The sequence below is a fragment of the Prionailurus viverrinus genome, chromosome B4 (assembly GCF_022837055.1).
Source record: "Prionailurus viverrinus isolate Anna chromosome B4, UM_Priviv_1.0, whole genome shotgun sequence".
Lineage (NCBI taxonomy): Eukaryota > Metazoa > Chordata > Mammalia > Carnivora > Felidae > Prionailurus > Prionailurus viverrinus.
In genome coordinates, this window is record NC_062567.1 from 11,375,411 (window position 1) to 11,392,567 (window position 17,157).

General features: G+C 42.2%; 1 protein-coding gene across 1 annotated transcript in view; it reads right to left on the reverse strand.

Moving 5' to 3' along the window:
- ITGA8 (integrin subunit alpha 8) overlaps nt 1-17,157 on the reverse strand; it is a 206,746-nt gene that overhangs the window by 78,441 nt on the left and 111,148 nt on the right. Inside the window, exon 15 of the mRNA XM_047868227.1 lies at nt 1,541-1,586. Coding sequence (XP_047724183.1) covers nt 1,541-1,586 — 46 coding nt within the window. The remainder of the gene's footprint in view (nt 1-1,540; nt 1,587-17,157) is intronic.

Consider the following 17,157-nt stretch of genomic DNA (forward strand, 5'->3'; position numbering starts at 1 on the left):
TTGCCTCACTGCACGAACAGGTGGGCTCCAGACTTAACTAATTACCTTAAAACACATGTCGTCGCTCATGACTCCAAATGAAGGATGCTATGGGCCCCATCAAGCAAAACTGTGTCCACAGACTCGCTTTGTTTATGGAGGGGGTTCAGGGTATTTGGTGCTATCGCCGTGCACTGCCTCTCTGGAATCTGCTCTATTCCTATCGGAGCAAATGCGTCATTCTGTATTCACTCGTGCCTGTAAGTACTTGAGTTTTGCAAATTCTCTCATCTTACGTGCTGATGGTGTTTTATTTTGACTGATAATGTTCTATGCAAGCTTTGCAGATTTAGCTAAACTCATAAGGGTGGGTTGACAAGATCATTCTGGACTTCACGCAGAGCAGTGGCTGTCGATCCTGACTGCACAATATAAGCATTCCAGGAGTTTCCAAAAAGGTAATATGTCCAGGCCCCACCACAGATGAAGTGCATCAACTCCTCAGGGGGTCAGGGCCAGTCACGGGAATGTTAAACAAACTCTCCAGGTGGTTCTAATGCTCAGCCAAATTTGAGGAGAGGGAGGAATGTAGAGCAAATGGAGTTCCACCCACCCAGGTGAGGCTAACCAGAGAAGCAAGTAACTCATTAGGGGAGGGGACAGGGCAAGTTTTGAACCTGGGCTCCGAGATTCGAGAGCTAAGAGCCAAGTCCCCAGATGACAACAAGAAATGATGTCGCGTTGGGTAAGTTTCCTTTGACAGGAGGGAGGGCCGTGCCTTGGGACAGTGTGTGTTCATGATTATCACAATGGGCCCCACCGGGAGTTTACCCTACACTCCTTACCTCTACTTTGTTACATAATTTTGTTTTTAATATTGTGTTAGCTCCAGGCCTTGAAAAAGCAAGATAGTAAGACCGAGTAAGACATGCCCGGAGTTAGACAACCACTGGGGCAAATACCTATGAGGAAAGACAGGGAGGGAGGGAGAAGCCTGGCGACCAGGCGTCAGCCTGCGAGGCAGGTAAATAGTAATCTTTCCCCACGGGTAGCCCTCCTCTATAAGCACCTTTCAATGCGTTTTCAAAGCAAAGAGAAAAATTCAAACATAGCGTATCGTTTTAGAAGTTCTCCTAAGATTCATATCTTAATTTAACATTATGTGAGTAGGGGCTGGAAGTCTGGTCATAAGGTATGGGAATAAAAAGACAGAGAGATGAGGGGCGCCCGGTGGCTCAGTTGAGCGTCCGACTTGGGCTCAGGTCATGATTTCAGGGTTCATGAGTTCGAGCCCCGCTCGGGCTCTGTGCTGACAGTTCAGAGCCTGGAACCTGCTTCAGATTCTGCGTCTCCTTCTCTCTGCTCCTCCCACGCTCTATCTCTCTCTCTTTCTCTCAAAAATAAACAAAAAAAGACAGATGAAGGAAAGCAATTGAGAGCAAAAATTCCTCCAAACTTTAAAAAGAGCATCTACATGTTCTCCAAAATAAATAGTTGGGAGGTACTCTCTAAGGCAAAAAGAAACAATGGAAAGAACACTTGCATACTGCAAAGCACGTACCTGTAAACAGCTACTTTTCCTGTTCCGAAGGCACCTACAATCAAATCTAAAAAAAGACAAAAACTCAAAACACATGCACACACTTTACAGAAACAATCTCAGCTCATAATCATAAAGAGCATATTTAGCACCCCAAAATGCTGATGGTAGAGAGTGAAGCTCATCAAATGAGAGCGGCAAACTGCACCGTCCTGAAGACATTCTGGAAAGGATGCTGGAACATCACTGTAACCCAGGAGGACACACAGACCAGTACCCTTCTGGACTTAGGAAGGCCAACTTTCTCGAAGTGCTTTAGAAATCCATCATAACACCCTTTCTCCCATCCTCTGGACTTAAGACCTACGTGTGAAGGAAAGCAAAAGGGGAAAACACTGGTGCTTAGTGCCTGTATGTACCAGGCTTGTGACACACATTGTTTTCCCATTCCTTCCAGCACCTGTGAGGCAGGTACTATAACCCATGAAGCGATACATGTTGACTGTCAGGTTGACACAACCATTCGCTCTTTAGGAATAGAGTGGATGGTGAGTATCCTCTTGGCAAAGCGATTAGTAGTTTGTGAAGTAACCGATGTGTCATTATCACGATCTTAAATGACAATAACGTTGGTAATAATAAATAGCATGTGCTGAACACTTCCTCTAGGCCAGGAATTCTTCTGAAGGGTTGACCTTAATGATTCCTTGCGACAAGTTAGGAAGTCTCTATAATTATCAGCACAGTTTTGCAGGTGAGTACATTGAGGCTTAAGAAGGCGAAACTATGGGGGCGCCTGGGTGGCTCAGTCGGTCGAGCGTCTGACTTCGGCTCAGGTCATGATCTCGCGGTTCGGGAGTTCGAGCCCCGCGTCGGGCTCTGGGCTGATGGCTCAGAGCCTGGAGCCTGCTTCTGGTTCTGTGTCTCCCTTTCTCTCTGCCCCTCCCCCGCTCATGCTCTGTCTCTCTCTCAAAAATAAATAAACGTAAAAAAAAATTTTTTTTAAAAAAGGCGAAACTATGAATTCACTGGGGCTGGTCTACCGCCGTGCTGAGTAATAGAACAAGCTTAGGTGGTCTGAGGGGTAATGTTCACACTGATCCCAGTGATCGGCTAATACACAGGTAAAGCAGTCTGCGCTTCTAAGTCTAATGTATCGTGGTTATCCCTGGCAGAGGGCAACCAAACAAAAATAAAAATGACAGTGGCTGAATCTGAGGAGCAAAATTTAGATGCAGATGTGAGCAAACTGGACCTGGTAGAAATAATGGCCACAGAAGGAAACTTGCAACAGTTGAGACCATAAGTGGTTAATCCTAGCAGAACAGAAATGAAAACACACACACACACACACACACACACACACACACACACACACACACACACAAAAGGAGGGGAACGTATCTGGCCGGTCCACATGGAAAACCGATCATGGAATTAAATGGGTTTAACGGACTTTGCAGGAAAATGATTTGTAGACACTCACCTTTCCTGGATGTAGGAGCAACATGGGGCTGTGAACAGGGATGATTCCCCTTGGAGGACGGAAGTGCCCTGGCCTGAGCCCTCAGCTAATGATGGATGGATGCCGATGATAACTGGGGACGCCCACTTCCTCACCCCTCCAGTGGGATAACTCTGAGGCATCTCTGCCCCGTCTCCCACATGTCCCCAGCTCCCGCTGTCCACCGAATCAGCCTGCTTCATAAGCATCTTTATGGTGTTCTCCCTTCCCACGGCCCTCTTCCCTCCTGCCTTAGCAACGTTTCTTGGAACCACTTCTCACAGAAACTCCTCGCTTTCCAATCCTTGTCTTAAAGGTCAGTGCTGGAAGAACCCAACCTAAGACAACAATAATTCTTGTGAAAAATGTTGGTTTTTCAAAAAAAAAAAAAAAAAAAAAAAGAAAAGAAATGGACTCCGACATCTTCAAGGTTAAAACCACAGTCAAAATGCCTCGTGTTTTATAGCCACAGAATCCGATTCAGATAATAGGCTCGAGACTCCAAAAGCTCCGCATCTAAAAAAGTGTGCATGCTAATGTTCAGAAAGGTGAAATGAAGGTCGTTTTAAAGGATTCTGTATTTGTGAGATTAAAAGACACAGATTAAAAGAAAAAAGACAATTTGGGGGCGCCTGGGTGGCTCAGTCGGGTAAGTGTCCAACTTCGGCTCAGGTCATGATCTTTCAGTTCGTGAGTTCGAGTCCCGCGTCAGGCTCTGTGCTGACAGCTTGGAGCATGGAGCCTGCTTCAGATTCGGTGTCCCCCTCTCTCTGCTCCTCCCTCGCTCTCTCAAAAATAAATAGACATTAGAAAAATAATTTTTAAAGGAAAAAAGACCATTTGACAACTGTGGCTCATGGAATAAAATAGCCTTTTCCAAGGATCCAAGTCTTTGAAAGCCAGAAAGCAAAGTTTCTGAGTCTACCAATTTTAAAAATTTTATCAGAATTTCAACTTTTTCAAGCATTTTCACATATATTTTTTCTGTTCCCTTCTTCTTTTCTAGCATATCCGTGCATTTCTGCTATGTCAGAGGAAAAAGAGTTACTGATTTGAAAATACAGACTCCAGTATTCAGACAAGTGTGGGCCACACGGTCCTCAGGGTGATCCCTATTTGTTGAAATGACACCAGATGAGAGTTCTATGAAAAATGACTCAAGAGGAATTGTGTGCTTTGTTTTTGGCTCCAAATAAGGTTAAATATTAATATGCCAAGATTAGACATTTTATAAAAGATGGGTTTTAAGAACGGACTGTCCAGAAATGGCAAAGAAAATAAGACTAGAAGCTCTTCCAAGGCAAGAATCTTTCTTCACGCTTGCACATGACAAGTACTTCATGGGATGGTACAGGTTGCAATAAATGAAGATAGAAATAATGTTGGGATGCACAGCACCAGGTACAGGGCCAGACTTGGAACGGGGGCTTTATAAATCCTTGAATTAGGAGAATAAGTAATAATGAGATAATATACTAAAGATAAGAGAGATGAAGTGCAACAGGCTAGCTAATGGAAAACAACGGTTAAGTTCTGCTAGGGTTTTGTATAGGTGTGCATGCACACGCACGCACACACACACAGAAGCCCCAGCCAGATTCTAGAAAATTCCAGAAAGCAGTACAGAAGCTGCATCATGACTAGATCATCGTTGTAGACAAGAAGGTGAGAAACACCGTCCTGACAGTAATGAACAAGAGGCCTTTTCCTTTAGGAACTTTGATTCATTCCTGTGCCTCAGGGTGGGAATTTGACTACTCTGGAAAAACAAAGTAACTGGCAAAAGAGGCCACAATTTTCTTCAGGAGGATGTGGCCACAGTTATTCAGAGACCAAGAAAGCAGTTATCTACCAGGAAAGTATGTTTGCCTTTGGAGACACCATCTTGGTATTGTGCCTGCTGGAAAAGGCTGGAAACATTGAGGCTCCGGACCTTAAAATTCTGGGATCTCTGTAGGGGGAAGAACTGCTCTTCCAGTTTTTTTCCTAACCAATTTGTCCTTTCAAAATATGGGATTTGTTTTAAAAAGTACTATGCAGTTTCCACATATGTGTATATGTATATATACACACACACACTCACACATGCCCATATTATCCTTATATATACATACATATATTGATGTTTGTGTATATATGTACACACATATGTATGTATATACATACATATATGTCCATACAGATATACATGTGGGTGTATATTATTTTTATATATATATATATATATATATGCATATATATGTGAACACATAATTTTTTTTAACCTTGTGTAATCCCATCATGCTTAGGAATTTAAAGGATAATTGGAAGAAAGAGTAATTTGAGTACTGACACTTGGATTCAGAACTTCCTCCCTTTGAGATAACAGGTCTTATACTATTATTTGATGGATATTCTCCTTTCTTCTAGAAACTTCTTAGAGGCAGATTCTGAAAACAAATTAAAAATTTTGCCTTTCTTTATATAGAGACACAGCCATTTTTTTTTTTTCTTGAAGAAACAGCTGGCAACTAAAATTGGTTCTTTCCCCTTAATCCAAAACTGTTCCCAAAATGCTGGAGTCCTTTGTTATCACCTCACATTGCCTGAGAAGCATAGTTTATTTTCCTTTTGGCTTTTGATGAAACAGCTGAGTACTTTTAAGGATACAAGAAGGGGGACATTAGCATGAATGCAGGATCAGTTGGCAAGAAAAAATAACCCTAAAAATGTGAGGTCGTAGGAGATGTATTACACCTCCGGTTTGTATTTTATTTCTCCGCAATTATGATTATTAAATGAGGAAGAAGAAAAGAGCCAAACTTCTAAAGTGGTACTTGGAAGGAAATTTTAGAGGTGGAAGACGTTCTACGTGAAAACATCAGCTTGGTTTTGAGTATGGATGTAGGTGGGCAGGAGGGAGTGGAAACTTCCTAGGGGGAACAGAGGGGAGTCGGTGGGAGGGCAGACAGCAAGAAGAGGAGTGACCCTGCTGTGTTAAAGGATCACCCAGAATCCTTTAGTAGAAGTCCTCTTGGCCATCCAAGAGCCGCCATTTCACAAGATGTGAGCCTCTTACCAGCCACCTTCTCACTTTTCCTTCCCACACTCATCTTGTTGAAGAATGTACCAATGCTTACAAAAATGCCATCAGACCACTCTTTTTATGTTTTGGAATTAAGAAGCATTTACTATTTTAGAATAATTCTGCACAATGAGAATCACCATAAAGAGCTTCCAAACAAACTTTCTCTCCATCTGTCTCAAAATAAATAAATTAACTTAAAAAAAATGAAAAAAAAAAAAGGAGGGGGGGAGCCTGGGTGGCTCAGTCAGTTAAGTGTCGGACTCGTGGTATCAGCTCAGGTCATGATCTCACACTTTGTGGGTTCAAGCCCCGCGTCCAGCTCTGTGCCCACAGTGCAGAGCCTGCTTGGGATTCTCTCTCTCCCTCTCTCTGCCCCTCCCCTACTCTTTCTCTCTCGTCCCCGCCCCCCAAAATAAATAAACTTAAAAAATGATAACTTCCAGACAATTGAGAAATAGGGGAACATACAACCAATAGTTGTATAAAAAGATTACAATTACTCAAGAGAGAAGGCTTCCTCAAACGTGACCAAAACAATGTGGGAATCACAAAGAAATTTGAAAGTGTAAATTCTTTTGCAAAAAAAAATCGAAGCAGGGTCAAAAGAAACAGGAGAAGATGTTTACAATGTATATGCTTGATCAAATGTGAGTATTTTTCAATGCTTACAAGAATGTCTGGCATGGAGTGAAAAATACATAGTAGTTATTATTAACCCCAATTCATACTACACCCATAGAAATTAATAATAAAGCTATAAATATTCTAGTAAAAAGACCGTAAAGAGGCAATGTACATAAAGATAAATAGCTATAACCAACAAATCTATAAAAAGATGTTCAGCCTCATTTGTCAGCAAAGGCATCCAAAGGAAAGGGACAATGAGGTATCACTCTGACCTTTTGATTGGAAGATATGAAAGGTTAGTATCAGGCAGTGATGGGTGGAGAGCAAAGGACTGAAGTCATGCTGTCTGTGGGAGGGAGGGTAAACGGGCACGATTTTCTTGGGAGGTAGTTTGCAGAGGGCTGTGACAATGCAAACTTTTGACCCAGCATTTGCACTTCCACAAATATATATATATATATATATATATATATATATATATATATATATCCTGAGGCTATATTGGACAATTGTGCAGAGATGTGTCAGACATAAGCTAACTTTATAAACACTTTATTATTTAAAAAAAATTTTTTAATGTTCATTTATTTCTGAGAGAGAGAGACGGACTGTGAGCAGTGGAGGGACAGAGAGAGAGGGAGACACAGAATCCGAAGCAGGCTTCAGGCTCTGAGCTGTCAGCACACAGCCCGATGTGGGGCTTGAACACATGAACCGCAAAATCATGACCTGAGCCGAGGTCGGGTGCTCAACTGACTGAGCATTCAGGTGTCCCTACAAACACTTTAAAGATACAAATTCCTTTGCTGCAATAACTCCAAGAGATGCATCCTTTAATTATTCCCATTTCGAAATGAGGAAAATGAGATACAGAGAAGCTGAATACAGTACGTGACAAGGTCAAGTTTTAAACGCAGGCGGTCTGGCTGCAGAGCTGATCCATTTCCCGTTCTACCATATTGCGTCCCAGCAGCACGTCTACGGGCCATTTTTTCTCTCTTTAATTTTTTTTCAAATTAAGGTATATTTTTCCTAGAGTAAGTGCCTCCTTTCTAAGCAATCGTGTTTCAAGAGCTTTGATAAATGCATCCAGCCATATAACCACCACCATAATCAAGGCATAGAACCGTTCCATTATCCTACAATGTCGCCCATGCTGCCTGTCATCATACCCACCCCACCTGCAGCCCCAGCATCCACTAATCTGTTTTCCAGAATGTCAGAGAAATGTACAGTGTGTGGCCTTCTGGGTGTGGCTTCTTTGACTCAGCTTGGTGCCTACGAGAGTCACCCACCATGCTGTGTCATGAGTCCATTCCTTTTTATTGCTGAGCAGTATTCCACTGTGTGGGTGGCCCGGAGTTTGGCCATCCCCGTCTAGGGGACACTTGAGTTGTTTCCCGTGTGGGGAAGATCACTCTAAACATGCGTATACAGGATTTTGGTTTTGATTTGTAAATTGTCTTGTTGAATCTCTCTCACATCCTTGAATCTCTCTTATAAAGCAAGTGTTTTAATTCAAGTGGAAAATCACTGAGCAGAAGGTAAAAAATTGGGAATTCTAGACTCCAGTTCATCTTGCCACTGGTTTCCTAATGGCTCTGGGCAAGTCACTGTTCTCTGACAGGTGTCTGGCAAAATCTTCAACGTTCTCGTGGTTCGAGAAAGCCACGAGCTCTGTAGAGTTGGTTGGGGTCCCATGACTGTGCCTCCCGTGCTCTGTTTTACTGTCCAGGCCTCTCCCTTGCCTGTCATTCAGCCTTGCTTCGACAGAGTTTCTATCTCCCCTTGCCCTCACTCTGGGACGGCCAGTTTCTGCCTTTCTTCCTGACTTACCCAGACTCAGGCCTGCGACTTGCTTACCTCTGTCACTCAGCTGCCTGAGCTCTTCGTTCAAAGACTTCTGGCTATTGTCGTAGCATTAAGTGATGCTCACAGCTCCCGACATCCCCTCCAGGCCCTTCTCCTCACTGTCCTCACTGTCCAGGCTCCATCTCTGCTAAGCCCTCCCCACAGCGTGCAAGTGTCCCCAAGACGAATGGAGGTTGTCCAATAGAGTTCTATACCCGGCCCCGCCCAGGCTCTCCTCATTTTCCTACAAGGACGCCATTCAGAGAAACGGTGGGATTACAGACGATGTATAAAATGGCGGGGTCAAAGGTGGCGAGTAAATATGGCAATGTTGACTTGTAAATAGGTTATGAAATTGGCTTCAGCGTTTAGCACTAGAGAAACAGCTCACGTCTGCGGGAAGCAGGCATTAAGATAAGTCTCCTCGAGTTTGGCAAACGTGTTAATCTAAAAATAGACAGAGGCTGCCTTTCTTCCTTGCTTTTTTATTGCAACATGCAAAATATTACTGAGAGGGGAGGTTATGAGTTGAGGAAGAAATGCCTGAAAAAAAAAATTGCTTGGTTTTATCCCAGAAAGTAATAATCCTAACAATCTGTCTGAAATGCTTCCAAATGAACTCTGGACAAAAACATTTATGAGCTGGAATGCAGTATTAGGTTGCAACATTCTAATTTACGGAGAGTTTATTTTCCTTTTTTCAAAAAAGAGTCCCACAAAAAAAATAAGAGCGAAATATCAAATGATGAGTCTGTCTTGTGAAAACAGTTTTCCAAACATTACTGGCTTCTTGGGGCGGCAAGGATCACCTTTTTCCCTCCGCTGTTGCTTGATGTTTTACTTGTTGCGTTCTGTCACCAAATCAAAGGCATTTCACTTTATCCCTGGTGTGGCCACGTTAACAATATGTGTGCCGTCCAGTCAGTTGCTAAAAGTCTTGGAGAAAAGTCTGTTTCTTTAGGACCAGTCCCATTTATGAGTGGCTGCCTATTGGGAGTGATTTCATAGTCTCCAGAAGAGCGTGGTATCTCACGAGGCACTTGCCCCACATGCAGCCTGATAGATAGAAGTCTAGGATCCAAACCTTGTGAGGCTTTGTAAGTTCGCTAATTGTTAGAGTTTACATGTTGTAGTCCTAACCCCCAGTACCTCAGAGTGTGACTTTTTTGGGGTCTTTAAAGAAGTAATTAAATTGATATGAGGTCACGAGGGTGGGCCCTATTCTAATCTGTCTGGTGTCCCATAAGAAAATTTGGGCGCAGGCACACCGAGAGGGCAGACCCTGTGAGGACACAGAGAGAAGACGGCCATCTAAAAGCCAAGGAGAGAGGCCTCAGAAGAAACGAACCCTACCTACACCTTGATCTTGGACTTGTAGTCTCCAGAACCACCAGGAAATAAATTGCTATAGTTTGAGTCCCCTAGCAGGTAGTACATTGTAATGGCCGCCATAGCAAACTGATACACTAAGATACACGTTTATAGAGTTGCAAGGGAAGTAGGAGGGGAAGAAGAGAACATTTATGCAGTGGTTCCCTCATTCAGACTTGCTATTGAACACCTGCCATGAGCCCAGTCCTGTCCTCGCTACCAAAGATTCAGCAGAGGGCAAGAAGACACATTGCTTGCCCGTGAGGCACCTGTAGTCTGTCAGCCATCTCTCTGAGGGGACTTGTTAAAAAGGCAGGCCGGTGCCCTCTAAGTCAGAGTTCCTGGGTGTGACCCACTTCCCTGGGTCACTTATATCCCGATAAGAATGAGAGTGTTAGCTCCTTCCCCACCACACATTTGAGGAAAGGAAAGAGTGTATGTTTCTGTAGCTGGTGTGGAGGAGTGATTGGGGGCAGAAAGAAAAGGAAGAGGGGGATGAGAGGGGCTGAACATCCCCCCAGTGAGCTTCACCTACTTCACCATTTAGCTTGAGGGCTGGCCAGACCCTGAGCTTTCTGTTGCACCTTCATGCTCCCGTGAATTTCCGTCAGGGTTGATAAGTTTTTAGGAAACCGGCTATTAGTAATGTCACCATGGGAAAATGTCAGTAAGGAAATATAAAATGATGGCCACATAGAAAGAGGAGCATCACATGAGCAATGTTGGCAAAGAGGAGGTACTGAGAAGGATTTTTTGCTCGTGTTAGTTATTTTGAAAATTTCTCATCCCTTTCTTGTTAGGAGGCTTTAGGCCTAAGTTACCTAAGTCATCACCTTAAGGCAAAGGCGTAGGTCTGGCTCAAAGAGCCTGGATCTCTGCCTTAGAGCTAGATCCCCATCCCTCCCACCTCTGTTTGGTGAGTGTGTTAAGAAATAACAACAATCGACTACGTAGAGGCCTTCACAGTTGGCAAACTCTCTTCACGACAGTCTTGAGGGGTGGAGAAGTCAAGGTGAGGAGACGTGTAGGTGGTATGTCCCAGGCTACAGAGGTGATAATGACCCTGACTCCAGTTTGCTGAGGTTTCTATCATGCTGGCTACTAGTTCTCCTGGCTTAGCAGTTTGAACAGCAGGTGGTAGTCAAATGTCCAGCAAATACAGAACTAGGGTCAAGGGTTCTGCTTGGCAAGAATGAGGGCACCACTTGAATCAGGCTTGCCGTGATCCCAGGAGAGGATGCCAAGGTTTATTTTAAAGGGGCTCAGCATCTCTGTGTACATTTCCATTCTCATTCCGCACAGGAATAAAATCGTTTACTGGATCTAAGAGGAGCTGGAAGGTAATGGTCAGGGCAATAGTGTGTGTGCCAAGGTGTGTGGCTATGAGAAAACTGATTGATTGATTGATTGATTGAGTGAGTGAGTGATTCACTCATTCATTCATTGAACACATATTTACTAGGTGCCTTTTCGTGTCAGCCACTGCCTTGGGCACAAGAGACTCCACAGTGAGCAAATCCAAACCAGTGCTCGCCCTCACCTAATACAGGGTCCAGTGTAGTGGGTGAAATAGATATTTATCAAATAATTGCACACGTGTACTTCCAATCGGAGGTAAGTGTTCTTAGAGAAAGTCAACAGTCAGGGAAGACTTCTTAAGGAAGTGACTTTTGAACCGAGTTCATAAGTGGGAAGTGAACTCCCGGGAAAATGTCCAGGGTGCATAAAGACAGAAGAGATGCTTCAAGTGAATGACTCTGAAATATGGCTTTTAAATCACATATTAATAAATCAAAAATGACTTGCAGAAAGAACATGCAGTGGGAGGTCAGAAATAATGCAGAGGTTCTAAGTCTGCGAGAGCTTCCTCCTGCTCCTCCACATCCTGCCCTCCCTCCCCCCGCCCATAACAGGAACCGTGGCAAGGCATCAAGTTTTTATTAGCTATATCTCTACAAGTAAGATCAAGTATAAATGATATCCTGTCATATTTACTGTTGCCCTGGGTTTCATAAAGAAGCCAGCTTCTCCCCTTTCTGGTAAGGCACAGATGAAGCTTGGAAGTCACTACTCCATCCTAACAACAAGTCAAAAGCTGAATAAACTGGGGGCGCCTGGGTGGCTCAGTCGGTTAGGCGTCGGACTTCGGCCCAGGTCATGATTTCACGGTTCTGAGTTTGAGCCCCGCATCAGGCTCTGGGCTGACGGCTCGGAGCCTGGAGCCTGCTTCAGATTCTGTGTCTCCCCCTCTCTCTGCCCCTCCCCGGCTCATGCTCTGTCTCTCAAAAATAAATACACATTTAAAAAATTTTTTTAAAAAGCTGAACAAATTGGAAAAACCAACAGCTCTTCTGATATCCACAAGAGAAGTGACGTCACAGGGCAAAGAGCTGTGCAGAAGTGGAGAAACTGACAGGCGGATACAGCGAACCGCCTACTGGAACAGCAGCTGCCTTGGGAGCCAGGGCCGGGATGCAGAAACCTGACCAGCAGCTGATGAATTGCTGGAGGCCAAGTGTGGAGGACTCGGAAGACTAAAAACTGTGGGGGGGGGGACCCAGTCACTGGGGGGTGGGGGGAGGTACACCTTAGTGAGTTTTATCTCCTGCGTCTCTACCAGGTTCTCACAATAAATATTAGAGGAAAAATCCCTTTACGCTTCTGGCAGGGGGAGGGGAGATACATGCTCCATTCTTTAAAAAAAATTTTTAATGTTTGTTTTTGAGAGAGAGAGAGAGAGAGAGAGAGAGAGAGAGAGAACATATGCAGGGAGGGGCAGAGAGAGAGGGAGACACAGAATCCAAAGCAGGCTCCAGGCTCTGAGCTGTCAGCACACAGCCCGACACGGGGTTCGAACTCATGAACCAGGAGAACATGACCAGAGCCTAAGTTGGATCATGACTGAGCCACCCAAGCACCCAGATATATGCTTCATTCTTAGCAAGGTCTGCCCTCAGGAAAAACTAAACCAGAGCCGAACCTGCTGGGGTATTATCAGAGCCTAACTGAGCTGGGGGAAGAGAAATACTAACTCCAACCCACTCTTGACATTCTGCTCAACATAAAGGCGGGGGGGGCTAAGAAGCATGTATAAAGTTCACGGTCCAGAGGCTCACTAAAAGACTGAGACCTAATCACGAGATTATAAAACACTTCCCCTCCCCCAACACCTACCATCTCGTTGCTAAGGCCTGTTTATAGCAGTTCCTTTTATTCAGCATATCATGCCCAGTAATCAAAATGTTACAAGACACAGCTAAAAGGCAAAAAATACAGTGAGGAGACAGAAAGAGCAAACCTTAGAACCAGATTCAGATATGGCAGGGATGTTGGAATGATGAGACTTGGAATTTAAAATAACTAGGTTTAATATGCTAAGGGCTCTGATGGATGAAACAGACAGCATACAGAACAGCTGCTCAAGGTAAGCTGAAGGATGGAAACTCTAAGAACCCAAAACGAAATGGCAGAGATCAGTAACACTGTAACAGAAATGAAGAATATCTCTGATGGACTTATTAGTAACCTGTACATAGCAGGGGAGATATCTGAGCTAGACGGTTCTCAGACTGAAAAGCAAAGAGAAAAAAGAGTGGAAAAGAACAGAACAGAATATCCAAGGACTGTGAGACAACTATAAAAGGTGTAACATATGCATAATGGAAATCCCAGAAAGAGAAGAAAGAAAGGAATAAAAGAAATGTTCAAATGATAATGATGAAAATTTTCTTGAAATCAAAGTTCCAGGAAGCTCGGAGAACACTGAGAAGGATAAATGGCAAAATAGGTCACCTGTGCATATCACTTTCAAACTACAGAAAATAACAACAACAAAAATAAATAAAAATAAGAAAATAAAGAAAAAAATTCTGAAAGAAGCCAGAGGGGGAAATACCTTACTTATAGAGGAGCAAAGATAGCATTGCATCCAACTTTGCTCCAGAAACCATGCAAACCAGAAGAGAATGAAGTGAAATACTTGAAATCTTAAGAGAAAACCCCCCCACCAACCTAGAATTCTTTACCCTGCAAAATCATCCCTCAAAATTCACTTCAAAAGTGAAGGAGAAACCAAATCCTTCTCAGGGAAACAGGAATTGAAGGAATTTATTGATAATAATCCTGTCTTCAATAAATACTAAAAAGAAGTTCTTTAGAAAGAAGGAAATGATATAAGTCAGAAACTTGGATCCACATAAAGAAATGAAGAGCTGGAGAAGGAATAAGTGAAAGTCAAATAAAAACTCTTACTTTCATTATCCTAAATGGATCTAACATGTAATAGCAAAATGATCATAGCAACACTGCATTTGACTGTGTGTGTGTGTGTGTGTGTGCATATATATAATTTAGCACGTATACATTTTATTTACACGTTATGCGTGTATGTCATATAAATAGATGGCAGCCATGATACAAGGAATGGGAAGGAAGAATTAGGATTATTTTGTTACTATAAAGTACCCATACTACCTGTAAAGTGCTACAGTGTTATCTCAAAGTGCATTTGGATTAGTTGTAAAAGTATACCGCAAACTCTGGGGCAACCACTTAAAAGTCGAAAGGAAGTATATATCGTTAGTAAGAAGAAAAAAAATGGAATCATAAAATGCTCCATTAAAATCACGAAAGGCATAAAAAGAGTGAAAGACAAAAATAAGAATAAAGAATAAGGGCAACGATGGAAAGTAGGAACGAATCCAGTAGAACTTAATATAATTATATTAATAATCACTTCAAACTTCAATGGTCTAATATACCAATTGAAATATAGAGACTGTCATAGTGGATTTAAAAATAAGACCCAAACGGGGCGCCTGGGTGGCTCAGTCGGTTGAGCGTCCGACTTCAGCTCAGGTCACGATCTCGCGGTCCGTGGGTTCGGGCCCCGCGTCGGGCTCTGGGCTGACGGCTCGGAGCCTGGAGCCTGCTTCCGATTCTGTGTCTCCCTCTCTCTCTGCCCCTCCCCCGTTCATGCTCTGTCTCTCTCTGTCTCAAAAATAAATAAACGTAAAAAAAAATTTTAAAAAATAAAATAAAATAAAGACCCAACTATATGTTGTCTGTAAGACACACATTTTAAATATATAAAGATGCATATAGAATAAAAGTAAATGGATGGAGAAATATATCCATGGTAACATTAATCAAAGGAAAGCAGGGGTAGCTATATTAATTTCAGACAGAGCAAGCTGCAGAGTAAGGAAAGTTATCAGAAATATAGAGAGGCATTACATAATGATAAGGGAGTCAATTCTCCAAGAAGATATAATGATCTTTAACATGTATGTGCCTAACAACACAGTGTCAAAATACATGAGGCAAAAACTAATAGAAATTAAAGGAGAAATAGATTAATCCACTATTATAAAGTATTCAACACCTATTTGATAATGGTAGGTGAAGTGGAACAATTTCTTGAAAGAAACAATATGCCAAAACTAACACAAGAAGAAAGAGAGCATTGGAATAGGCCTGTATCAATTAAATAAACTGAACTAACAATTAATATGAGTTCATCTGTGAATTCTACCAAAGATTTAAGGAAGAAATTATAAAATTATCTACATTCTTTTCCAGAAGATGCATGTGGAGGGAATATGTCCTAACTCATTCTACTAGGCCAGCATTACCCTAATATCAAAACCAGACAAAGGCGGGGCACCTGGGTGGCTCAGTTGGTTGGGCGGCCGACTTCGGCTCAGGTCATGATCTCACAGTCCATGAGTTCGAGCCCCATGTCGGGCTCTGTGCTGACAGCTCAGAGACTGGAGCCTGCTTTGGATTCTGTGTCTCCCTCTCTCTCTGACCCTCCCTCGTTCATGCTCTGTCTCTCTCTGTCTCAAAAATAAATAAACATTAAAAAATTTTTAAAAAAACCAGACAAAGGCAATACAAAGAAAGAAAACTACAGGCCAGTACCTCTCATAAGCATAGATACAAAAGTCTTCTAAATATTTACAAATTGAATCCAAGAATGTATACAAAGAATTATACACCACAACCAAAGATGATTTAGGTAAGCAAGGTTAGTTCAACATTTGAAAATCAATTAATGTAATCCATCACATCTAAAAGCTAAAGAAGAAAAAATCACATGATCATACCAGTAGATGCAGAAAAATAATTTGACAATATCCTACAGTTATTCAAGACCCAAACTCTCACTAAACTAGGCATACAGAACTTCCTCAACTTTATGAAGAATGTCTACAAACACCAAACAACCAACATTATACTTTGTGGTAAGAAATGTGAAGTTTTCCCATTAAGATCAGAAATAAGACAAGATATCCCCTCTCACCACTGCTTTTCAAGATCACAACAGAAGGCCTAGCTAATGCGATGAGACAGAACAAGGAAATAAAAGGTATATAGATTGGGAAAAGAAGAATAACACTATCTTTGTTCACAGATGGCATGATCATCTAAGTACAAAATCCAGAAGAATCAGCAAATAAACTCCTGAAACTAATAAGTGATTATAGCAAGGTTGCGGGATATAAGGCAAATATACAGAAGTCAATCATTTTCCTATATACCAGTTACATATGAATAAGTAAAATTTGAAATTAAAAACACAATACCATTTACATTACCATCCCCCCCAGCCCCCCAGTGAAATACTTAGGAACAAATCTAACAAAATATGTACAGATCTGTATGAGGAGAACTAAGTAACTCTGATTAAAGACATCAAAGAACTAAATAAATGGAGCAATATCCCATGCTCATGGATAGGAAAACTCAATACGGTAAAACCTTGCTTTGTGAGCATAATTTGTTCGGAAACATGCTCATAATCCAAAGCACTCAAATATCAAAGCGAATTTCAAGGACCATTGGCTCAGTTATGATCATGTGACATTCAGTGTCATGTACTACGTGTATTACAAGACATCGCTCGTTTATCAATTAAAATTTATTAGGAATGTTTGCTCATCTTGCAGAACACCTGCACAACAAATCACTCACAATGTAAGGTTTTATGGTATTGTTAAGATGTTACTGCTCTATAGATTCGGTGCAATCCCAATCCAGATCTTAGCAAGTTATTTTATGGCTCCCAACAAACTAAAGTGCATACAGGGAGGCAAAAGATGCAAAATAGCCAATATAATATGGAAGGAGAGCAAAGTTGGAGAACTGACACTACCTTACTTGAAGACTTACTATAAAGCTAGTGTAATCAAGACAGTATGGTATTGGTGAAAGAAT